Below are 26355 nucleotides of genomic sequence, written 5' to 3' on the forward strand. Positions count from 1 at the left end.
AATGGTGGTTATAATCTGCGTTATTATGTATCTATGATCATGCGGTATTTACTTACTCAATTGTTCAATTAATTGGTGAATACTTTTAGGTTTAACTTTAATTATAAATGTGTTATATATATAGCTCTGCGTATAACATAAGCTGTTTGTTATTTCAAATAAAATAAAATCAAATAAAAATAATATTGATTTATCTCTTATTAGGAAATTTTTTATTGTAAAACTTACGTATTAAAACTTTCCTTATAATTAATGAGTATATAAAATTGAATGAATTCCAGTCATTAATAAAATAAAATATTTATCTTATAGCCGGAAATTCCTAAGGTACCATATACCGACCAAGCTAGTCAAATTCAAACGTCTACTGAAGCCACAGAGACTACTTGTAAGTTACTTTTAGTAATAAATATATTTTTAGGTCTGAATACTGAAAGATTAACAATTATTATTCGTGATAAAGAACTGTATATATATCGAGTAATAATTTTATTACGGTTTTAAAATATTTACAGAGATAAACAAAATTACTAATGTGGTGTTTTCAGTGAGCGTTGTTCAAGAGGCTGAGGGCTTACCTTCAGCGGTTTCTAACCTAGAAAAGTAATAGATCAAGAAAGCATTACGAAAGAGATAGCTTTACCCATTCACGAACAATTAGAATCCGTGATTGACGAAGATTCAGTTGCTTCTTTCAATTTTATGAAAACAAGAACTATGAAAAAAATCGCACCAATGATATCTGATGAATATGACGTACAATTTGATTGGATAGGAAAATTTGCTAGAGCAAAAGGCTACAAAGATCAATGTGAATGACGTTTTGCAGCTAGTTCCACATAGAGGACTTTTAAAACCAAGTGAAATACAATATATCCATGTGATATTTAGACCTAAAACAAATATACATGTTCGCGCTATTTTAGAATGTGAAGTATTGGGGACCTCCAGAATCTATAATAGTGACTGGCCAAAGTTCAGATTTAATGTACAAGATAAATACTCAACAAATTAATTTCAAAATAAGATCTTTTCACGAGCTCGCTTTTGAACAATTGGTTATATCAAATATAGCACCATTACTATTTGAATACAAAACCTACTTAAATGAACCTGTGCTTGAAAATTAGAAGGAACTATTCTCGACTTAGTGCCGCCAGAAAAAGCACTAGAGCCTGAAGAAGTAACTGAAATGAAAATAGTTGTAAGGCCTGGTGTTGTAGGTTATTTCAATAGAGTATTTCTGTTAGAGATAGGACATCTGCCTCACATACCAATTGAAGTGTTTGGATGGGGTGTTATTCCCCAGGTTTACCTGACTTTACACAGACCAGGCATTATTCATGTACGTAAATTATGAATACCTATGTTTTTATGTGTACGAAAATAATGTCGCAAAAATATAAATATAACATTGTTACACAACTTTAACCGTATACGCAACGGACGCAACGGAAGCTGTCAAAAGGAATAATTTTTTTGCGATTTGACAACATTTTTCATTAATGCTGCTCCGCTTATCTTGTTTAGAACTTGTTAAAAAATCTTAAAAGAGTTTCTCTATCTCAGTTTTACATACAAAACTATAAAACTATATTTACAAAACTTCGATTATCTCGAAATAAGGTTTCCCTGATATACCGCTTTTGTGCTTAGCACGGCAGTATTTCCTTCATCCATAAAGGCTATTCAACACTTAAAGATTTTTTAAAAAACACACAAACTATTTAGCTTTATATAACAGTAAAGATATAGTTATTAATGGTTTATTTAAATAAAAGTAATATTAAGACCGTAATATTTTGAGCGAAATCTTCTTTCTATAGATACACCCTGAAGTAGGATATTTAGCTATTCCAATGTTGACAATGGAATATTTAGAAGCAATTAACGAACTTTTTACGAAATCTCCATCAGAACACTTAAATTCGCCTCTCACTGAAAAATGTTTCGAAGATCCTGAATTGCAACAAAATTGGCATATTTGCTCTTCTTGGGTAAAATTTTATTTATATCTTACGATACAATAAATATTTATTATTCTAATCTTATTTATTTTATAATATATTATGTACTTACTTAATTATGGTATAGATTTTTTAAATTATATAGGATGCTTACCCTTCTGTGATGGACATTGAATTAGCGATAGAAAGAATTTTAGTCATAAATCACATAAAGTTGCGACCGGAGTTACTAACAGCTTATTCCAATACATCAAAGATGGGACCTATTCCTGGATTTCACACAACATCTTATGTAATCGATTATGGAGTTGTGATAACGGGGAGTACGGTATGAGACTTTTCAAAATCCTTATGTAGCAAAATGTTTAACTTTGAATGAAATAAGCTTGCTTAAATAATTATGCATTATCAGGTGCAATGCATGGCCGAAGTTATTAATTATGGACCTATTCCTACAAAACTTCATTTCGCAAAAGGCACTCACATACCTCCATGGCTGGGAATAAAATTATGTGGAAAGCTAAGTCCTGGAGAAGCCGGCAAATTAGAAATTATGTTTTCTCCTAGTTCCAACGACTTTATACAGCTGGAGGAGCCCGTTGAAACGTGTGTTAATTTAGAGGTACAGAAAGTTATTTTCATGTTATACTGAACCTTTACCTTCTACTTGAGCGTGTGCAGATAACGGAACGGTTACAGGATTATTATGTACTACATAAATTATCGAAGGTGTATGGTGATACCAATCCATTTTTTCAGATACCATACGGTGTAACAATACCAATTCAGATAAAAGCACTCTGTGCCGTTTTCGGGTCTGTTAGATGTGGAGATAAAATTATTTGTTCAATACCATTAAAAAACGTGTAAGTACTTTAACAAAACTACCCAGATCTTAAATTTAGAACTTCTTTAAAATTAAAACTCTTCATTCCTATTAGGGTAAACCTACCTGCATTTGGTATGTGACATTAAAATTGAAAGCACCTGGCCCCAATCCTATGGTGGTGTTGGATAGTTCAGGAAAATACGAACCGGGCGAAGGAGGATGGCTTAGTGTAGCCTTCAAACCAACAATGGAGGTTTGTATTTATCGTTCATCATGAAGAATCGATAGGTTGTGCATAACTAAACGATAGTAATATGTTAAATTTCAAACAGATGACATACGAAGGCTTACTTATATTCAGATTTCACATGAATCCGACTAGAATGACTATACCAGTCTCAGGGCAGGGAATCCTACCACAGGTTCATATCATTGGGCCACATGTTAACTTTTCCCCTACTCTACCTTGGGCGGAAACTACTGACGTCTACTTTGGATTAACGAATCCCCTGCCCTTTCCAATAGAACTGATTGTAGCTCATAGCGATGAGTAAGTACAAGTTCAAACAGAAACATAAATATTTTAACAGTTCGTTGTAATAAGACATTACATGCCTATTATTGGTTGTAGAAAGTGGAAGGAAGAAGATGAAATATATCAACTACTTACTAAATATTATAACAAACCGGATGAAATGCTCGTACCAGCTATAAGACCTGGGACTGGTTTACCATTCGAAATAATAAACTTCTATAAGAAATTTACAGAAAAAGTTACCAAGTAATGTACCTTAATAAAATATATTCGCTTCAACTCAATATAGTATGGCTATAAGATATAATTTAATCACATTTATGAAAAAAATATTATTTTAGGGCTCTCGAGGAGGAATCTGCAGCAGCAAGAGCTCTCAGTACTCGGGCTAATACAGCAGCAAAGTAATTATTATTATTAGGAAATTCTTGAATGTTTAAACTTACCTATGTATAAATAAATATAAAAATAAATATTATTACTTTTAGAAAAACAGCTAAAGGCTCAAAGCCAACTCCGAAATCAACTACTCCTAAGGAAGCAACTCCAAGAAAGTTTAGAACTGAAGCGGAAATCGTTGCCGGTTTATATTCATGTTTATACAAACTACTATATATTTTATTGTTATACTTAAATTTATTTTACATCTAAGACTTCCACGCAAAGAAGTGGCTTAACAAAACCGGAATGATCACTTGAATCCTTTTAATTTTCTTATTTGTTTGCGAGACTGCAATCCATAGTTACCAGTGAAATCGTGGTAGCGTTAAAAACTTTTAGAAAAAGTAAACTGCCTAATTAGGTTTGATTAGTTAAGTAATTAAATATGCATAAGCTTACGCTAACATTATTCCAGATGAGATCAAATCATTAAAAGAAAACAATGTAGATCCGCTTAAAGAATGTTTACACGTGTTTGACCATTCATCGACCGATACAAAAACAGACAAAAATATGAAAGGTCTTCTCGTCTTTGTACATGGATCCCCATGTGAAGGTAAAGTGATGCATAAATTTACAAACACTGAATAATGTATTTGTTTTGTTTTGTTTTTTAAGATATTAATAATGGTAATTAGCTATTAATTTAACATAAAATGCGTTATTAGAAGCACATTGTCAAGAAATAGCTTACTCTATCGGAAAAAGGATAGATTTACCCACAATTAATGTTGACCTCTGTATTGTGGAAGCACTATGTATATGTGATTGTCCAGCGAAACAAATTTTAACCAGTGCGATACATGAAACTTTCGAAATGTCGCAGAAACATGCGAAAGGGGATTCAGACGATAACGATGGTGTCAGCCAAGGTATGATGCTAGTAATACTTATATTACTGATTGTGTTTACATTTTAATTTATAATTTTATTTTTTAAATGTAAAGTAGTAGATAGTGCCCGTTAAGAACCTAACCAAGTTTTATATCAACATTGTCTTGTAGAAGCATTCAATGAAAATGAAGATGAGTTTGATATCATTTTAAGAAAAATAGAGTTCTTGGCGAATAATAAAAACGTTGGAACCCCTCGATCAAAAGCCAGCGATAAAAAGAAAAAGAAATCGTCTAATTCATCGATTGCTTCCCATTCTGCTTTGGGCGCAATGGGATCTACTACACTATTTCACATGGTAGTTGCTTAAGCATTAAAACTTTGCTTTCAAACTTAGTTTCGAAATACGTTAAACACAATTACTAACTTTGCAGGATTTAATTCATGAGTTGCTAACGGATTTTTTTAGCCGTCCTAAATTTATGAAAGGCTTTGTAGTAGACTGCTTAACGAGTCTTGTTCTAAAAAATCCTCCATTAGTCCTTACTACAGTGTTGAGGTGTAAGCCCACAATATGGAACGTACACCTTGTGTTATGTCAATCTGATTTCTATAGGTGGGCACAAACGTATGAAGAAACTCACAGGGAAAATGATTTGATTGATGAGTAAGTAATTGAATTAAATTACATTACATAGAGTAAGTAAATTGTTTACTACAACTAGTAGGCGCATTTTATAATATATTCGGTTATAGGAACATGTCCAAAGTTTATGACGAAGTTGAAATAGAAGGCATAATAAAATCTTTTGAAGATATGACTGCAGAAGAATTTGAAAACTCATCCCCAGAGTTAAAATCTATTTATATAAATTATGGGTTAGAGGAACGTCGACAAAAATATTACGAATCAATAGGGTTAGTAATTTATATTGTTATAAACTAGAATATTATAGTCGAAATTTTATTAAACATAATCTTTTGTTTTTAATTAAGACAAGTCGGGGAAATTATCCGAAAGGACAAATCTGGTAAAGGTAATAACAAATTTATTATTTTCATTTTAAGTTTTTATAGGAAAACAGATTGAAAATTGCAGTTTGTTTCTTTTATTTAGATCGTAGCAAATCTTTGTTGCAAGTAGATGCATCGGAGTCAAAGAAGAAAATAAAAAAGGAGGATACTAGAGGTATGAATTAAAATACATTTGCTAGCATATCATAATGTTATTTTGCCTAATATTAAAATTTCTTTAATAGCAAAACCTACAAGCGAATTCTTAGTTATGAATACTAAGTATAACGATTACACTAAAAATACGTACGAGAATCTTATCAACATTGCTAATAATTGGGTTTTTGAGGAAAGTGATGTAGGAAGTCCCATTTATGGTTTTAATGGACAAGTGGTGGGAGCGGCACAAAAAAAGGCAAAAAGGAAATCCGAAGTTCAATTTCAGGTAAAGTACACAATCGTGTGTTCACATTTCAAAATTAACGAATTAATAAAAATTAAACTTTATTCATAGGCGTCAGAAGTTAGTTTCGAAGACAGAGGTTTTCCTCTAACTTTCATAATGTGTCCTTGTATGCAATACAAAGAAGCGTTGGTGAATATGTTTGTGAATTCGCCAGTGGTACAGGATGCTTTAAAAGAAGAGGAAGAACATGATATTCTTGCTCTACCAGTAAACAGAAAAGAATTTACAGTTTTACTTCCTAAGACGTTTCCCACAATTCATCATGAGGATCCGTTAAAATGGCGGTACTTAGATGAAATGCCGGTATTGAATTAAAACTTATTATATTGTTCAATATATATCAAAATAGTAAATATATAAAGCTAGAGACGTAAATACTATTAAATCTTTATATGAGCTAGCAGAACATTATTTTGTTTATATTTTTTAATTTGCTTTGGTAATGTTAATTATTATGAATTTGTTGCATGTGGCACTGTGTGACTCAAGTTTAGTTATTTATACAAGATTATAAAAATGTATTTTTAGAAATTTCATCGATGAACATTTTTTTTGCGCAGATAAAAAAGTGTGAATGTAATCAATTAACAGATCTAAATTTGTTAGATGATACAACGCAAGATAATGTACTAAACATTTTGTCTAAGTGGCATTGCACTTGTGCCAAGAAAGTGAGTAAATAATGATCTTATATTGTGATTTTTATATTTACGCGATGTAGCACAAAGAAGGATTACATGTTTCATAAAAAAAATCAGGTAACTTCCTCACAAACGTCTACAAGTGAGATTCCCTCTACATCTGTGGAAAACATAGTGACGGAAGAGAGTGAATTGGATATATTTTATCCACCGCCGTTGCGCAGTGTAAAATCAATTGCCGGTAAATGAGCACGTAATATTTTATTGCCAATTCTAAATTTACTTTACAACTAACTATTGTACTATTGTTTCAGCGACTAGCGGGCGCTTAGTGCTGCAGCCTGGTGACCTGGTTAGATGTAAATACTCGTTCAGTCCGCAAGTGGAGGGCAATTTTAGTGTTAAACGATACGTCGAAGTCAGCGGGTGGCCAGACTCCAGAGTTGATATTAACGTTGTTGGTATATGCGATTTACCAAGGTATTAAATTAACAATACACGTACTATAACATTTAAAATTGATACCCGTGTATTTATACTTCACCTACATACACTAGAGAATGGCTAAGTACGTTAAAAATTAAAAATAGATTTATGTGTGGGTAATCATTATTGCAGACTGGATAGTAGACCAAAAAAAATGTTCCAAAACTTCGCTAGAAGAGCCGTAGAGGACAAAGTATACAAAGTGACTTACTTAGATAATCTCAAGATGTTTGAATTTGGACCCATATTTATAGGAAACTTTAGGTGCGTAAAAATATTATCTACTCGTGAATTATTATCGAAAAGGTTCTACTAATGAAGTATTCTATGCTAGTCACAACACAGTTAGAATTTAGAGCTGTGGTTAACTGATTAGATGTTTAAACGTTAATATATTAACTGACGTATTTATATGAAACAGAATATATGAAGAAGAATACACAATTGATTTGAAAAACTCTTCTTTAATTACGGCTGATGTTGAAATAGAGTTCCAAGAGGAAACTACCGTTTTTCAAATTGACAAAGATTTCGTTACATTAGAGGTTAGTCTGAGCGCCAAACTAAAATAATTTTTACTTAATAAAAACTCATGCGGATATTTTTTGTTTTTAGCCGGGATGTCGTGGAAAATTGACTATATCGGCAGCCCCCGCTGAAGTTGGAATCCATAATAGCGTGCTACTTTTTTGTGTAAAAGATAATCCAGAGATTATAACGATTAATATTGGTTGCAGTGGAGTAGTACCCGTAGTAGAAATACTACCGCTTACTAAGCAAATTGGTTAGTAATCCTGACATCCTAGTTCTACATGAATTACCAAGACCACTTTGCGATGGTTATTTTTTATAATTGTACAGAATACGGAAAACTTTTACTGTATCGTCGAGAAGATGACAGATTCATTGTCAAGAATGACTCTATTTTGCCAATAATGTGGAAAATACGGAATTCCCAGGAGTTCATGGAAGATTTTATTATAGCTCAAACATCAGGCATCGTACCCAGACAGGATAATCAAGTAGTTCCAGTGACATACATTGCGTGTAGAGTCGGTGTTATTTCGCATAAAACTCTCACAATTGATGTAAGCATACATAAAGTTAAAGTTTTGGTTGAGCAGTAGACGGGGCGAGATGGCGACGCGAAGCTGGAGGGAAGTAAACAGTTGTAATACACTACTTACTGTACAATATGTCGTTTGACCAAACTTTAAATCTGCTACCGCGCCCTTGAGTTATAAACAGGTAACCCAAAGGATGTGTTTCTATGCTCATCGTTGTGGAGAGGTTTTGAGTTGTAATGTTTAGGCTAAAATTAGAACACGTTTACATGTAATACTGCGATAATTAGCGCGCACATACACTACTACTCCTTATTTCTAACCAATATATACTATACCCAAAATAACACCATGAGTTATTACAATTAAGTATGTCTTCTTATCGAAGGTATTGTCTTGTTACATTATGTTTTCTTAGATATACGACGCGGATGGCCGAGGTGAACCAATGTTAATTGACACCTTATACTTATCGGCCGAGTGTTACGATGTCATGGTTGAATGTGCCTACGAAAATCCCGCTGAAACGTATCTTAATTACGGAAACGTGAAAGTAAATTCCACTGTGGTCAGAGAAATGTATTTGTTGAACCGTGGCAAATATAACATTTATTTTAAGTAAGTCCTACTACCTATTTTATATAATTTATAATGGGGGTATTAAAATGTTTAAACTATAATTTCTTATGTTTTATTTTTCCATTATATTTTTCTAGGTTGAAAAAAGTACGAAACTTCCCGGAACCCTCTTTATTGAGATCCTTCGAAGTAACTCCGGAGTGTGGTATAATTCCTTCGAGTCTGAGACTGGTGTCGATCGAATTTGAGTGTACACCCACTACGTCGATTAATCTCGTAAATGTGCCCGCCTATATATGTTCTTTATTGGACGGCAGTAAAGATCAGGTTGTTGTTGCCAAGTTCCCAGTATGTGTGACAATTGCATCGTTTTACAATACGTAAGCTTTTTTTGTGATGGTTAAAAATATTGCCTGATACGTAACTATGAATCTTGACGCCTCTTCGAAAATATTTTCAGGTTTACTTTATTCCCATTGGGTGAATTAAACTTCCACATAATACCGGTCGGCAGTGGAGTTATGAGGGAAGTGATATTAAATAATACTAGTAAATGTCCTTTTACTTACGAGATCATTTTACCAAAAGTCTACCAAATAGATCCCAATGCACCGCCTGCTATGAAGCTAAAAGATAACAAGTAATTTTATAACTATTACTTATCTTTTTAAAGTTTTATTAAGGTTTCCAAAGACCTCAGTAACACATAAAATGTTTTTTAAACTACCAGATTGAAAAACCCACCGATGAAGTGCGGAAACTTCATGATACTGAACGATGACAATTTACTCGCTCCTGGGACAAGTCGAACATTGCAAATACAATTTTTAGCAACAGCGGCTAGGAAATTCGAGGAGACTATAAAGTTTATAATAAGTGATACCTGCCCTGCCGAAGCTCAGGGCGTGCCACTAAAGCTGGTCGGCACAGGAGCCATGCCAACTTTGGATATTTGGAACATAGAAACCACTTTTAGAGAACATCTGATTGTTAAAGATCTTTCTGAATATAAAGTGCCCGAAGTATGTTATGATAGAATGGACTTTCTGAAAGTTGTTTTCGTATATCTATGTCACTAATGTTTTTATTTTCAGTCTTCACCACACTGTGTGTTCGTTGAAAATTCGGTGACGCTGCACTTTTTCTGTGTCACAGTGAACACGAGTTTTAGAGGCGCTATTGATTTATACAATAATGGTCTGGTGGCCTGCGCGTTAAATATGAAATTACATTACCAATCCAATACCAATCAAAGTATTTTTTTATTTAGACAAATATGATACACATATTGAACCTTTGCTACATAAATCTCTTGGAATAATTTTCAGTCCGAAAGCACTTTCGGTAATTAAACTAAGTTATATTTTATATAGTTAGACAAATTTCCTACACAGCTAAGTTATTAATAATTTCTACTTCGGTTCTAGGAATATAGAGCAGTTTTAGAAATAAAATTGAAACTTCTTGACAACCAAGAACAATCCTACAAGATCTGCTTGATAGGCGAAGGAGTTATACCGAGGTTGCACATGGTGTCCCCGCCTGTAAGACAGCACAGAATCGCCTTACTACAATTCCCAGTGACATGCCTGGGCTCTATCAGCACAAAACCTATAAAGTTTAAAAATATAAGTTCTGTGAAAGCCGCTATAGTGCTGGATGTTATACAGCAACCTTATGACTCACGACCTGTATTTTGGTTAACTGCTGCGCCGAAATCCGAGAAGATGGTTATTATTGGGAATAATGGTAAATAAAATTTATATAGCTAATTAAAATATAGGCATCATTATGTATGATGAGATGAATCGACGTATCAAACATATCTAGTAAATATATTTTCTTGTGAAAACATCAACTTGCTACTCTAATGCTTAACATTGCCTAGTTATAGTGTTAGAAAAAAGGGCATAAAGAAAGTTTTTCTAAGATCACGTCTATCTTCCCGAAAGATTAGGCGGAGGTGCAATTGATGAGAGGGAATAAGCCTATAGCTATATTTGGTTCATATGAATTTCCAATTAAAGGAGCTATGTTTTACATAACATACATAACATCATGCATTTTATCCCCGAAGGGGTATGCAGAGGCGCAACTAGGGCACCCACTTTTCGCCAAGTATGTTCCGTCCCATGATGTGATAGGGGGCGAGCCTATCGCCATATCGGGCACAAATTCCAGACTCCGGGCTGATACTGAGCAGAAAAACCCAAATATCACTTTGCCCGACCAGGGATTCGAACCCAGGACCTCAGAGCGCTATTGTACCGGACGTGCAATACAACTACGCCACCGAGGCAGTCTATGCAGCTATGTTTTATGCAGATCAAAATACAAAATTTTGTTATCCGATCGGGGATCGAACCTTTAGAGCTTCACTAATCCAGTAGTCGTTGGAGTAATGCAGTAGTTATCGCCCTCGACATTTCTAATGTTGGTGAATATTTATTTTTCAGAAGATATGAATGTAACTATGAAAATTTTTATAAATCCAGACGAAATTGCAACAATTGATGTGCATTACAATCCATTGAAGAAAGGCAGGATTAGTTGCGACGTAAAACTGACTATCCTTGACAATCCATACGAATATTATACTGTAAGATTTTAAAACCCTTTTATTTCCATTACCTTAAATTAATTATTTATTACTCAGTTTTTATCTATAACGTGACATGGTGTAAAGTGACGACTTTACTTCTTCACGTCACGCGGTCAATTGTCAAATGTCTAGTTAATCTGTATCTACCTTTTTTCGATAAATATCAAAAATACGCCAAAAAATATTAGGTTGCGTGTCTACACGATAGTGATCACATGCCATTAGGTGACCAACTGTGTGTTTTCCTTTTACTGTAAATAAATTTCACACTTTCATGGTGAATTAAAGGTTTTGTGCGAAGCAGAAGCATTCATGGAAGATGTCATATTAATTGGAATCGAAATGCTTTCTATGGATACAGACATCGATGCCTACAAAGCATCAGTTGAAGGGTATATTTTTTATATTAAATTGTTTCTTAATTATTATAATTAAATTCGTTTCATGGAATATTTGCTTTCTAGCACACTTTCTACTATATCAACAGTAGATAGTAGGAAGAAAAGTCGCAGTGCGCCACTTGATAAGAAAAAATCGAAAGCAGAGGGTAAAAAGGGCAAAAGAATGTCCGTCAGTTCAATGAAGCAAACCGATTCTTCGAGTCAGCCATCGGTGTTAAAATACGTTTTGGATTTTGGTGGCTGCGAATTGTGTTCTATGCAGAGAAGGTCGTTTATAATGGTCAACAACTCTGACAAAGTGTATAAATTCACGTGGGGGGAAGTTGATCACATCGTTATAAGACCTTCATCAGGATATATTTCGCCGGGCGAAGAAAAAGATTTAGAGATAATGTTTTTCTCCGGGCAACCGGTTGCTATTAAAATGGTAATATCGAATATGTATACAGATTTTTATGATTTTTATAATAGATTACAGATTTTTATCTTAACAATAATAATTATTAATGAAAATAATATAAAATACTTTGTTAAAGGCTTTTATCAATTGCTCATTAACTGCAATAAGTGATGACACCCTTACTATCGATATCAAAGGCGCTACGTGGGATAACCGGCAGATTGTCACATTATTTGACCGTGATAGGTACGATTTATAAGCGCTTTAGTTTGTTTTAAAAAATATCAATTTCATTTTGAGCACAAGAAATATATATTATTAAAATACTATTATCCGTAATAGACGGGCCAGTCTTAACGAGAGATGTGAAGTGACAATAGATGAGCAACTAGTCACGCCATCGGAAGCTTTTCTAGGCGCTATCCATATCGTGGTACTTTACTCAGCAACCACAGAGTACACAAAATATGTGTGCACGCTAAAGGAGGAAAAGAATTTAAAGGATACATTCATTTATCAAGTAATTCTTTTCATAATACATTAATTTGCTTAAACCTAACTGATATGAGAGAGTGATTGTAAGATTTAAGAGAATTAAAATAAGTTAGGACATTAGTTATAATTCTGTAAAAGTGTATTTGTACAATAATTTAATACTTTGTATAATCAAGATATTATATTTTTGCAGACGAGAACATTCGAATTTAATGTGGATAACGTGGGAAACGTTCCAATGAAAATATCGTGGAATTTTCAAATTGACGATGAATTTCCAGCCAGAATAGACAAATATAAGCAAAGAAAGGTCTCATAAAAATTCTTTGTGTATAATAGAGTAGAATATTTATTTTATGGTCTAAATTATGCTATAACCACTCAATTTTTGGACAATATAAGCGTCACACTCCATTTAAATAGGGCTACCAAGCGAGCTTAATTACCAGTAATTATTTCTGTACGAGATAGCTAACTTCAATCTCTTTACATTATGTTTATTTGTGTTCTTACAATATAAGAATAAAGAGAATAAGTAATTGTACGTCTGAACTTTTAGATGATGGATGGTCGCGTTAGTGGCAGCCTGCACGATGCTAATCAATCAGAACCAAATCTTCCTGAGAAAATGGAAGGAATGGGTATATCTTACTATAGTGTTACACTGTTTACCACCGTTCTTATTTAATAACTATTGGCTTGATTTAAAATATTCATATTATTTTATCAGTTTCTAGCAAAGTGACTTTGTTTAGCGGCAGTGAAGGAAGAGAGAGTGTGGATACGTGGTTCGAAGTTGATTTACCTTTTGTAATCGAACCTACCAAAGGATGTCTAAAGCCAAATGAAAGTAAAAAGTTTAAAGTCATATTTTCACCTCTAGAGGCATTTGACTATACCGTAAGACTGAAAAGCACAATAGGTATGGTTTTGTTAAGTCCATCATTGCATATCATTTTTTTAACAATATTACTATTTAAATTGCTTAATTTTTAGAAAATTTGGATCCATATGATCAAAATGTCACTTGTAAAATTACTGCGAAATCTTTGATTCCGTATTGCCACTTGGATATAGAAGAAAGTGATTATTTAACGTCTGGAAGAAGAAAGATAACTGGAGTTGCTCTGCCGCCCCACATGACAGTTCTAGAGTTTAATGTTTTGGGATCTGGTTGTTATAAAAAGTAAGTTTATTTCCCCAAAGGTCCAGTTGTAGACTATTATCATAAAAAAAAAATATATAAGCAACATGTAGAAAAATCTATAATCGAACGGATAAGCTTGAATTAACATAGAAAGTGTGAGAAACATAACTAGAAATAAGAAGAGTGTAAGTAGTAGAGTAGATAATACATTGGCAAGTGCGTTTCAACTCTTCTGGTACATCGATTATATATCACAAAGATTAATATAAGTGAAATACATTGTAAACAGTTCTTATTTTCCAGAAAATTTAACGTGATAAATCCGACATGTGAAGCATACGAATTTATTTTCGAAATGGTGATATCCGATAAACCAGAATTAACTCCAGTCCATTGCGACATGCTGAAAGGTTTTGTTGAAGGGGGTACTTCCACTGAAGTTACATTTACATTTTCTCCCACAGCTCCTGGGGTAATGCTTCTTTCAATCTATTAATTTGTTCATTATTTATTGATGCTAATTATTGGTATACTTTTAAGGTATATGAATCACAGTGGAAATTTATAGTTCCAGTTTTTAATTTAGTTATAAATTTACTAGTTGTGGGTTTAGTAAGAGAACCGGATGTGGTATTTTTGCCAACAATTTTAATAATCCGCAACTCTCTAGTGAGTTTTACGAAAACTGATGTGGTGATATTGAAGAATAATGAACGTGAAAGTCTTGTTTTTGAATTCAAAGGCAATTCCTTATGCAACGAAACTGGTAAAACGCCAGTGATTGTTGATCCCGAATACGGTTTATTAAAGCCGCTCTCCGAAACGCCAATCAAGTAAGTTGTTGATATTGCTATAAGAATTGTAATACCATTGTCGGTATGAAGTGTATAAAAGTGTGATAATTATTTTAGGATTATTTATACCCCAATTCAAGACGGTCCATTGTCGTTCAAGATATTTTGCAGCATAACATACATGACAAAGTTTTTAACACTTTGTGTAAATGCATTGAGTTATGAAATAAAACCTAAAGTGACTTATTATATCATAGGAAATGAGCATGTTCTTAACAGTGATGCGATTACAAACATACATCTCGATCAGGTACGTCTTGTATACAGGAATATCATTATTTACCTTTATGAAGAGCAGATATTTAACAGATATATGAGTAAGTTTTTTCTTGGAACTATCTTTAGACGGCATCGACATACGAGAGAACTATACCGTTTATTATAAAAAATGACGGATCAGCTACCTTCTTTTTTGATTGGCAATACACCGTCAGTGCTGTGAAGAAATATCTCCAGGTAAACATTGAGCCAAGGAACGGGCACGTAGCCCCGGGAACCAAAGTAGAGTGCGTTCTATATTTTACACTCAAGCAAGTACCAGTTCAAGCATTCCCGGTTACGTTATTGGTATGATAATTCATAAGTTTCCACGCAATTTTTTTTACTGTTTTATAGATATAAATAATAGATATTTTTGGGCACAGATCTCCGACGGTCCTGAATATAGCATATATTTACACGCGGAAATTGAAAAACCATTGTACCGATTCTCGTGCATGGAATTCGATTTCGGGAAATCTATTGTGAATGCTCCAGATAATACCTATAAAAAGAACATTGCTTTTGTAAACGAAGACAAAGTTCCGATGATGTACGAAAGATAAAATTGGGTTTTTGATTTTATGAGTAGTGTATGTTATGATTTAATTTTGTTTGTTTTATTGATTTTTAGTCTTGACCTGAACTTTACAAATGTGCCGGAGCTGTTCGTCGATTACAAAGCCGTATCAAATATTGAACCAGACAAACGCTTAAAAATAGCAATTTACTTTAGACCGAAGCAAGTAAGAGAATATGAATTCAAGTTACAGTTCTGGGTGAATTCCCTTTGTGAAGAAGTGGTTACTATCAAAGGCGAAGGTTCGACTGAATTTAATATCGTATTAACATAATGAACTTTTGAATGATCACATATTCATAAACAAGATTTTTTCAGGTATCCCACTACTCTTCGATCTCTATGAAGGTTGCCAAAAGAGTTTCGATTTGGGGCCTGTGAAAGTGGGCGATAAAATAGTGCGCACCATAGAAGTGATGAATCACAGTAAAGTACCGATTAATGCCAGTTTTATATTTAGAGACATGTATCCAATTATAGAAGACACGACTAATTCTGAAATGACTAGCGTATGTCTGAGCCCTAGTACTGTGAATGTACAAGCGAGTGCTGGACCATCGAGGTATTATTTATTTTTATATATACATATAATTAAAATTATGAATCTACAAACAATATTTTTAATTTTAGAGGGAAAATGTTACAAAAGCACAAAGATGACCAAATTCGAGAGCAAATAGCGATGGACATACAAAATGCATTGTCTTCCCTGAAAGTCGTCCCCAACAAATGTATTATTAAACCATACAGAAAGGTTCCCCTGAAAATACAGTTTAAACCAGTCGGAATGATAAGTACTCTCAATGTTCAGGTGTGTGGACAATGGCGGTCTTAGCCGGCGCCAGGCTGCCGGCGCGACCAAAGAACTTGTTTTTAACGATTTCATAGGTAGGCTAGACACTTTGTAGCTTAAAGTGTTAGACAGGTTAAAAAAGGTCCCCAGTCAAGGCCTCGTGACGCTCCTAGCGATTGCCAAGTTCGCCGCCCTAAGACCGCCTATAGATGTTAATTAAATATCTCTAGAAACATCTGCAGTATTAAAATAATTATTGTAAATGTATTTCAACTCATATTTATGTTCTATAGTTGAACATGACCGTATTTGATTTCGAAAGACCGCTAGTACGTTTGAGTGGAAGCGCAACGGGCATGAGTCTTTGCTTCAGTCAGAACTCATTGCAATTCGGTCGCGTTCGCAAACGCGGTTGCAAGATATTGAAAGTTATGTTGTTGAACAAAGGGGACTTTGGTGCCAGGTATAACGATTTTTATTTAAAACTAGCTGACCCGACAGACGTTGTCCCGTCTTAACTATGTATTTGCAGCGCGCATTCTGTCAGTCGCTAACAGTTATTTCAAACAATTGACAGTTATATAGAATTAATACTTTCGTTAAGTTTTCTATTTTTTCGTTCAATTTTTTGATTTTTTTCCTTCATAAGAACCTTCTGACAATAACAAACACAACAAAAAAAAATATTTGTGAAACCGGTCCAGCCGTTCACGCGTGATGGCGTGACCAAGGAAAATAGGGATTCATTTATATATAGATACTCTTTTTCAAATCGGTTACACAATTGACTTTAAAAATTTGGTGATAAGGTAGTGCTGGTCTGTATGTTACAAACATTTCGAACAACTGATTCAATTTCCAGGTTCCGCATAAACCGAATATTTGCCGTAAATTATGCTAATGCTCCTGAACAGTATCATTAGATAATATACCTGATAGTCTTTATATCTATATATATATATACTAGTTTCTATACTATTTTTTTTATTTATTTCCAACAAAAACATAGTATGTAACAGATACCACTAACAATATATATGCTCAGTTATAAAATGCACATATAACAAAAATATGTAGTAGTAGTTATATTGAACTATATATTCTGCTTTTACCTTCACTCAAGTTTATTAGATTAAAAAAAACACAATATATATATATATATATATATATATATACGATTTATGTGCTTCTAAAACATTTCTTTAAACAGACTCTACATGCTTACTTGTAACTTGCTTTCAGATTTTGGTGGCAACCGTTAATTTCGGACGAATTTACAATATCTCCTATGCAGGGGAATGTTGCTGCTCGGACTAACGTTACGTTTACAATAACATTTCGACCTATCAACCATAATCCATTTATCAAAGTGTGGGTAGGTACATCATCACTACCCACTAAAAATATATATATGGCAAATGTTTTTCGTTTTTGGTATAAACCGATTATCTTAATTTTGATCCCAATAGAACCACGGTTTATTGTTACAAAGACTTTACAATGAATTCTGTAGTCGTCGAAACTTTCTAGAGCTGTCATATTTATTTTTTTTCAGGCAAGTTGCAATATAGAAAACTACCCACCATTAGAGTTGGCCCTATATGGCACGTGTGTGGACATTGGAAACATTCAGAACAAAACATTATACTTGGAGTGCCCTGTGAGAGAAGTGCAGACTGAATATGTAATTGTTACGAATCCGTAAGTACCATTATTTGAAAATCACTTTCGGAATGTAAAGGATGCATTGGTGTTTTGATGACGTAGTTTACTAAAGATCGAAGGAAAACCATTACAAACTCGCGACATTACGTAGAATATTAGATTATAATAAAAAACTTTTTAAAAACAGCCGAGGAGTAACACAGGTATTGACAAAAAATTCCTCAATTTAGAATGACTCAGTTTTAGCTTTATGAGAGATCTCTATATTGTTTTTAAGAATAAACATTGTTTTCAATTTTTGTTTTGTGAAGCTACAAAATAAAATAAATGACCATTTGCAGTTCTGATGACATGTGGTTAGTTTTATCGGAAGTTTCTGGAGGACCATTCGACACACTTAAAGAGTTTCATGTAGAACCAAACTCTACATTTGAAATTCCTGTGCACTTTAAGCCTAAAACTATTGGGAAACACGAGGTATTTTTCATTATTCAATATACTTATTATTCCTTTTTAAAAGTATACGTATACGAGTAAACTACATTTATGCAAAGGTTGTTCAATAAAGCAAAAAAAAATTATACGTCACATTGTTAAAAATGTTTCTACTACAGGCTCAAGTCCTTTACTCGCCTCTCGGTGAGAGCGCGTTGTTTATAACTCTGATAGGAGCTGCAACACATCCTAATCCAAATGGCAATATATTGATCACCGTACCAGCTAAAGAGTCGCACACACAAGAGCTACTCGTACATAATATTACGGAGGTATGCATTATTTACATTTAAAATTACATTAATACCTAATGTGTATATCTAAGTATAAAATAAGACTTGCTTGTAATGAAATAAACTATACTCTAGTATAAGAGAAAATATTTTTCATAAAATAAGGTTACATAATGATTTCTTATGTTTGCGCGAAAGTTAGACATTAAAATTAAACTACTACTACTACTAAAATATAAAAAACCGCGATAAAATCCGAAAAGTAGTTTAATTTTAAAGCAAGGTTACATTGAAGAGACCACCCTGTTACCAGTTATATTGAATATACTTTTAAACGTGCTCTGTCTGAAGTTTCCAGAATCGTACAACGTCTCTACGGAGCTGGTAAAAATGGTGCCTGATAAATTTGAAGGATATTACGAAATTAAGCACCCTGAGACTATCAAGGTGTGGGGAGAAGCATCTGCAACGTGCCGCTGGACCTACGTCTGCTACGAAGAGTGCGAGATGCAATTGAAAGTATGTAACCATAAGATTGGACTCTTGGAGTTAATTTTAACTAACCTTTTGACATTAATTTAATAGTTAACTTTGAGCTGTTGTTAACTCAACTACAGTTAAATTGAAACATAAACTACTTCCAAATACGTTTTTTGTATAAAATTATGACTTAAACACGTCCTCTACATTTACCACGAACGCTTATACAAAGTCACTTCCATTCAACTTAGTTGAGCAAAGTAAAAACAGTCAACGTTAAATATAAGTTAGTGTTCGTTAATATCTTGATTTTTAAGGTAATGTTCGTGAACGAATTAACTCGCGAATATCAATTTTACAATATAACCACGACGGTGACGCCGAGCAAAATAGTTGACACGCTGAAGTTCGTTTCTCGCGCGAGAGAGTCCGTCCAGAAGGAGCTAACGATTAGCAACCCGTTGTCGAACGATGCCGACTTTTATATTCGATGCGATAAGCTCAAATGTCCTGAAATGCTCACTATTGGCAGGAACTCTGAGGTAATGTATAATAGAGCATAGAATTGTTGACTTGTTTGATTTAAGCTTCGTTTAGACTGATCGATTAATGGCAGCAATAATCGTATGCAATTATTGCTTAAAAAAGTTACCACATGTAAACTTGCGAAATGGCGAAGAAATTTCCGCCCGTATCGACGTATATAAGTCCTTTGAAAAATTAAAAAATTATTATCAGTAATTTCCATTTGATGGTAAAATGGACGTTTATTAATGACTAGCTTCCGCCCGCAGCTTCGCCCGCGTGGATTTCGGGTTTCAAAAATGGAGAAGGTGCTCAATTTGTCGGGATGTTTTTTTAATTTATGGTGGTATGCAGGTGGTCCGATTGTCCGGTCAGGGTCTGATGATGGGATCCTGGTGAAATCGAAGGAACTTTTAACCATTAAGGTTGCACACGAAATGACGGAAGCTTAAAATATGGAGTAACTTCTCCCGTTTTCCCAACATTTTCCATCACTGCTATGCTTCTATTAATTGTAGCGTGATGAAAAGTACATATACTATAACCAGCTCAGGAGTATGAAAAATAATTGTACCAAGTTAAGTTAAAATCCGTCGAGTAGTTTTTGTTTCTATAACGGTTATACAGACAGACAGACAAAAATTTTACTAATTGCATTTTTGGCATCAGTATCGATCCCTAATCACCCCCAGTTATTTTGGAAATATATTTCATGTACAGAATTGACCTCTCTACAGATTTATTATAAGTATAGATATGCAAAAGTAGCTCAAAAATTGTCCATAACGAAAACATGCATTTTAAAGTAAAACAAAAGAAATAATATCGTGAAGCCAACCAAATAACTAATGATATATTAAATTTTGTGACTGTTCAATTTAGTCGGGTCCGCGATATCACTTTCGTTGAGTTTCAGAACGCGACATTACATTATTATATTCTGTGCTCCAACGCACACTGCTTTGATGTTAGGAACACACCTACATTGCTTAGACAACAGTGGACTTTATACAATAGCAATAAAGCTCAAATTGACTACGTATTAGTTAGAAAACGTTTGTATGGGAAATAGAAAAATGCTGTTTTGAGGATTTTCCCGGCAATTATTCGAATTTTTCTCACCTTTTAAACCTTCCCTAGACCTCCACGAATAATTCAAGACCAAGATAAGATAAATCCGTTCAGCCGTTCTCGAGTTTTAGTGAGACTAACGAACAGCAATTCATTTTTATATATATAGATTGAAAAAACAATTAGGTATCTAATTGTAGAAGTGTATATTATATTTTTACTAATTATTTTTTATTAACTTCCAATTATTATAATATCTGGAAGTAAATAAAAAAAATGGTTCAGGTCATACTGAGTTTAGTTTGATCCTGGGAATTTACTAGACTCAATTTGTTGACGATTGCATGGTCGACTCGATAAGATTGTAGAGTATGTTTTGTTTGCAGGAAATACTTGTGATGACTTATTCACCTCTCGTGGTGGGCGAAACGGAAGATTTCTTGGAAGTGGTTAACCACCTTATCGGTTCATATATTTATAAGGTTGTATTGAAATGTCTACCAGCTAAAGAAAAAAATCTAGATTTTACCACAGCGCTCGGAACTATCATTCCCATCCGATTAAGAGTACATAATAAAACAGATGGAAAAACCACTTTTACAACTACGGTAATTACATTAAACTTACTTTCAACCTTATAAACCAATAAAATTAATGTATTTTCTATCACAAATGTTAAGTGCACTAATAAGTCATTTACGTATTATTGATCTTATTTTTTTTTTTAATGTAGATTTTGTTAAATATTTTTTACATACTAACGTAGTTTTGAGAAATCTGCCATGAATGGAGTATTTAAATTGATTATTTTCTATGAAAAAACTATCACATCTTTAAATAGTCACGTTACAACTTAATTTTGTTCAACTTTTAGGTTTCCCATCCATCTATACAAGCAGATAAAGAATATACACTGGGACCTTTCGATAAAGGCAAATTTTTGGTATGGTTTGAACCAATGGAGCTGGGAACGCAAATGTGCAAAGTATCATTTAATTCCCTCGCTGCTGGCGAATTCATGTATGTAACGAATTAAGAACGATTAATTCGCTTTAAAATTTACATATATAATAATTTGTTTTTATTTACAGTTTTAATATAAAAGGTATAGGCTTGGAACCTAAGCCTCAGGGTCCTTATGATATTAAAGCTGGGAGCTACACTATGATTCGTTTTAAAAATGTGTTTGAAGACTCCAGAGTGTTCAAAATATATGTAGACCGAGAAGAGTTTTACGTAAAAGTATTGTATGAAACAATTAAACCTAAGAAGGCAAGTAAAAGTGTAGTTATAAGTAAAAACTACATGTTTTTGCTGTTATGTAATGGTTAGTTTCATCAGGTAGCTTCATTTAGTAGCTACCCTAAACTTTGAAGGTTTAGATTCATGATTTATTTTTCTTTTTTTTATATTCTTTTCTACAATTTTAAAATTCTTTTCTATATTGTCAATAACGGATGCATGCGCGCTGCTCAAGACCGGAATGGTTAGCGCCATTTAGAGAGGCCTATATTCGGCATTGGACGGCGACAGGTTGATAGCGATTACGTTTGTCAATAACTAAAGTAGGATACAAATATGTCTGTTAAATTTTGCCTTTATACTGTAACTAATAAGCAATTCTATTCTATTCCTAAGGATACCAAAGTTTACGTGTACCTGATTGATAGACCACCGCAGGGCTGGGCCGAGAATCCAACTGGCAGCCTTACGATTGAGACGTATGAACCAGCTGAACCTAAAGTGCAGTGGACCTTCTTTCTTCAAGGAATGCCTTAGTTTATAAATGTTATTTTATTTCTTAGTGATTCATTTATTCTCATGTCTTTAAGGCAATACAAAATTAAAGTACTATGCGAATTGTAAATTTCTTGTATTTAGTATAAGATTTTCTACCAATCGTTAACACTTAGATCTTGTACAATGTCAGCTTTGTCAATGGTGTCTTCTATTTCTACCATTGTTTTCTTCTTGTCTTTCTTTTCTTCAACTGCTTTTTTCTTCTTGGGTGCTTTCTTTTTAAGTTTCTTTTCCTTTTTAGGAGCCTCACTTTCGTCTTGATCTAGTTTGAAATGTTCTTTATCATCTTCACTATCGGATGGAAACAGGACCAACGGTCCTTTCTTTTCTGGTATTGCGACCTGTTCAGATTCTTTAATCTTAGCCCTTTTGATCACAGGCAGCTCTCCTGCTAACTCATCGTTTTTGGAGATTTTCTTGCGTTTTTGTATTCTGTTAATCTTATTCCAATTCTCAAAGAATGCGAGTAATGGCGTGCCTTTTGTTTTAATGCTTGTTTCCCACGCCGTTATCATTTTTTCGTCATTTAAATTGAAGGTAATTTTAGCGCGCTCACGTTCAATAAATTTTGAGTTCTCCTCAATTTTTTCTAGTAACTGCCGTAACTTTTTCGTGTAGTTCGTTATAGAACAGGTTTTGAGAAAGTTTTTCAACTGCAAAAATAAGACTTTTTGTAATTTTTTCATATTTCCTAATTAAGCTAATCACGCTAGCTCACAACTTAACTAGACATACACTTGACGATCGTCAATATGGTATAAAGCATAAACAAAAGTAGTGGTAATCTCAAGAGGCTCTAGTTACCTACCCATTTCCCCATTACTCAACTTAAAAAATAGAGTCCAATTTCTTACCTGTATTACTGCTAGCAAGCTTAAATCTGGAAATGCTATAGAATGTGACTCATTCGCCATGTACTCTAACAGTAAGCCATATAATCTTTCTATAACAGCGTCTTTGAATCCATTTTCCATCATTTGAGATTTTGCCAGTCGCAATATACAATTAAAATCTAGAGGCTTCATGGAAACTTTCTTATGTTTCTTATTGAAATCAAATGATAAAATCTGAAAGTAAGAAAAATATTTTATGTCTTAATGTTACTATTTAAGTTTAATAATAATGAAAGCAGACTAACAAATTGCGAAACAACCTTACTCATTTCAAATAATACAGATTCATACAAGAGTGAGTAAAACAACGAAAAATTCATGATTTTTATTTCGAAGCATCAGATAAAAGTTTAATTTGGATAAATTGGGTAAAGTTATAAGTCCAAATAAAAAAAAAAAAAAATTAGTTGTATTGGATTTGACATATTTTGGATGGGAAGATTTAACTGCTTGATAGTAATTGATTTCATGATTTACCTAAAATATTTTTGTCAACTCTGCATCATAATTTGTGTAGAACAAGGCATGTGTTTGTTAATGGTTATAAATCACAAACAAGCCAGAAACAAAATACGTATAAGCTGATGACATTCCTCAGGTGAGTTTTGCTGCACCCTTTGATTTTTTCCTAATCATCAAATATCTAAATATTCAGAACATTCTTTTGAATTAATTTAACTCTAGTTTCCATATAAAGTTTGGGTCTTGACATTGAATTCAAAATCAACAAATATTAACCAAGACTTTAATGAACTACCTTATTAATGATAAATTTTTAAACTTACCTCTACAAGAAATGGCAGTATTGGTATGAATGTATTTGTCTCCTTTGACAAGGTAATTAGTATTTCAACACAATGAAACCTCAGAGGATAGTACTGATGTGTAGGCACAAGTTTTATGGTATTCATTATGACCATGACGAGAGGATAAACCAGTGGTTGCAGCTGGGGTTTATTAGACGTAGCTGAGACTAAATCTGCCCATAGATGCAAAGAGTTTATATACTGCCAATTGTAAACAGCTTGTCTATTCTCGATTTTTTGCACAACAATTGCATTCCTTAAATGTATCGCCAGTTGCCTTACATACAAGAATACATGCTGATATGATACATTCAAGTCCAATGAAAACATTTCCACAAGAGATCTCCTCATGAAATTAATGCCTGGCCAGGTGGTTGGGCTGACAAACTTGGAGTTTCTCACATATGTCATATACATAGCTTTCAACACAATATCAAGCAATGCAGTTTGTTGGTTCCTTGTTATCCTCAGTATGCATAAAAATGCCAGCACTCTCACAGTTTCATCACCTGTACTCCATAAAATGATCAGCTTTTTCAATGATTGTTTTGCAATTCTAGTAAAGCAAGCTACATAGTTTGACATCTGATGCAAATGCTTTAATAGAACTGTTAAAATATTCTCAGAACTGACTCCACTGAGTAATTTGAGCAAATCATTTAAATATGCCACCAGGTAACTTTTAATCTTGACAAAATGTTTACACTTCTGTGGATCTTTACCCGACTGCTCCATTCCAAGGTATTTCTTGATTGCTCCAGGCAAGTAAAGCACACACATTTGTATGACGGCATTGAAAACAGAGGAACCTGAAATGAAAGTAATAAGAGATTGTTCATTTAGATTTTTGAATATTACAAAGTTTATTCATTTTGAAATATTTTTTTTGTATTACTTTAACATACTTTTTAAATGTAAACCCAAATAATGGATTTATATTATGTGCAGTCAGTGACTGCCTGGACCAGTTTTACTAATTTTTATTTGATAGATTCATAATGTCTCATAGTTTTAAATTACTACACCAGGTATAATGGGAAACATAGTCTAAAAACATATATAAGTATAAATAAAATACATTATTTCATTTACCTTCCACTTTGTATTCACCCTTTGAAGCTCCATCCTCACTTGTGACTCGCACCATAGCAGCATTAAATGCTTTTATAACAGAGGTTAATGTGCTAAGTTTTATTTTATCTTCACTTTGCAAGTCCGTTTGCCATTGTTCCACCATTTTAAGTGTGACTCTTCCTTTAACTGGCTTGGCGTCTTCAGCCTTGAGAAAGAAAAAAAGGATAAGATTTAGATTTGATGAGTGACGAAAAGGTTTCCAAACACACAAAATGATAAATGAATGAGTGAAACAAGTAAGTCATATGTATTTAGTGAAGTATGCACTGAATGCAATGCTTAACACTCGTAAATAATAAAGCATATTACCTCAAAGTCACTTTCATCACTGTCACCGGTGATTGGTCCCGGTTTGTGCACTGTATCGTCCTCATTTTCATTATCCGATTCTTTATCTGATTCTTCACCTTCATCGACATCAAAATTAAGTAAATTCTCATCATTTTCTTCGAGGAAATTGTAAAAATCTGGATCAATTTTCTTGAGCTTCTCCAACGACTTCTTGTGAGTTTCAGGATTTAATTCTCCTTCAGAATCTACAGTTAAATAGTCCAATGCGTTAAATTAGATTATTTTAAATTTAAGGTTACATATTCGAAAACAATGTGCACAGTGCATTGAGATTTACATTGACTTTTTAAATTCTGCACTGAACATACCTGAATTTTCTAGAGAACTCATTCTGAAGCTTTTGATATGCTTTCAAAACGCTAAAAATAAAATTAAAGATAAACAAAGTTTCTTTTCAAATAAAATACAAATCTTATACGTAACCCACGTGTGGAACGTCAATTATCAAAATATATCAACTATTGTATGTCAATGTATTTTTTTTATTTTGTTCTACAATGAACCGGCTAAGGTCAA

At 33.4% G+C, this 26355-nt stretch overlaps 2 protein-coding genes across 2 annotated transcripts; one reads left to right on the top strand and one right to left on the bottom strand.

Annotated features, from left to right (window-relative positions):
• Window positions 1-605: 605 nt before the first annotated feature.
• Window positions 606-22722, top strand: LOC115450521 (hydrocephalus-inducing protein homolog). The gene is given in 62 exon segments (XM_037441720.1): window positions 606-788; window positions 790-939; window positions 941-1125; window positions 1128-1345; window positions 1827-1997; window positions 2113-2295; window positions 2380-2589; window positions 2727-2786; window positions 2909-3049; window positions 3129-3346; window positions 3428-3577; window positions 3673-3735; window positions 3820-3914; window positions 4188-4328; window positions 4441-4644; window positions 4777-4964; window positions 5041-5273; window positions 5363-5524; window positions 5603-5643; window positions 5724-5795; window positions 5866-6065; window positions 6135-6389; window positions 6647-6757; window positions 6845-6968; window positions 7042-7207; window positions 7346-7477; window positions 7635-7758; window positions 7829-7997; window positions 8075-8301; window positions 8696-8895; window positions 8994-9236; window positions 9317-9496; window positions 9587-9878; window positions 10284-10605; window positions 11313-11455; window positions 11747-11850; window positions 11923-12286; window positions 12396-12505; window positions 12602-12779; window positions 12948-13064; window positions 13314-13395; window positions 13485-13676; window positions 13751-13940; window positions 14205-14373; window positions 14442-14734; window positions 14813-15005; window positions 15101-15322; window positions 15400-15566; window positions 15648-15835; window positions 15912-16155; window positions 16224-16404; window positions 16680-16849; window positions 17629-17761; window positions 17942-18087; window positions 18393-18528; window positions 18666-18818; window positions 19131-19298; window positions 19577-19801; window positions 21242-21463; window positions 21730-21875; window positions 21947-22127; window positions 22494-22722. Coding segments are annotated over 62 exon segments (10674 nt in total). The 5' UTR covers window positions 606-702; the 3' UTR covers window positions 22635-22722.
• Window positions 22712-26313, bottom strand: LOC115450523 (nucleolar complex protein 2 homolog). Its single transcript, XM_030178572.2, has 6 exons — window positions 26148-26313; window positions 25798-26024; window positions 25447-25633; window positions 24334-25163; window positions 23510-23722; window positions 22712-23308 (listed from the first exon to the last, which is right to left on the bottom strand). The coding sequence occupies exons 1-6, from the start codon at window positions 26167-26169 to the stop codon at window positions 22748-22750; spliced, it is 2040 nt and encodes a 679-aa protein (XP_030034432.2). The 5' UTR covers window positions 26170-26313; the 3' UTR covers window positions 22712-22747.
• Between the last annotated feature and the right edge of the window lie 42 nt (window positions 26314-26355).

The sequence above is a fragment of the Manduca sexta genome, chromosome 23 (genome assembly GCF_014839805.1).
Source record: "Manduca sexta isolate Smith_Timp_Sample1 chromosome 23, JHU_Msex_v1.0, whole genome shotgun sequence".
In the NCBI taxonomy this organism is placed as follows: domain Eukaryota; kingdom Metazoa; phylum Arthropoda; class Insecta; order Lepidoptera; family Sphingidae; genus Manduca; species Manduca sexta.

Excerpts from the sequence above, each read along its gene's own strand:
- LOC115450523 (XM_030178572.2), bottom strand. The coding sequence starts at position 26,169 with ATGAGTTCTCTAGAAAATTCAG. Across the intron at positions 26,025-26,147 it reads GAGTTCTCTAGAAAATTCAG|ATTCTGAAGGAGAATTAAAT; the intron begins GTATGTTCAGTG and ends ATTTAACTGTAG. Across the intron at positions 25,164-25,446 it reads GGGTGAATACAAAGTGGAAG|GTTCCTCTGTTTTCAATGCC; the intron begins GTAAATGAAATA and ends CTTTCATTTCAG.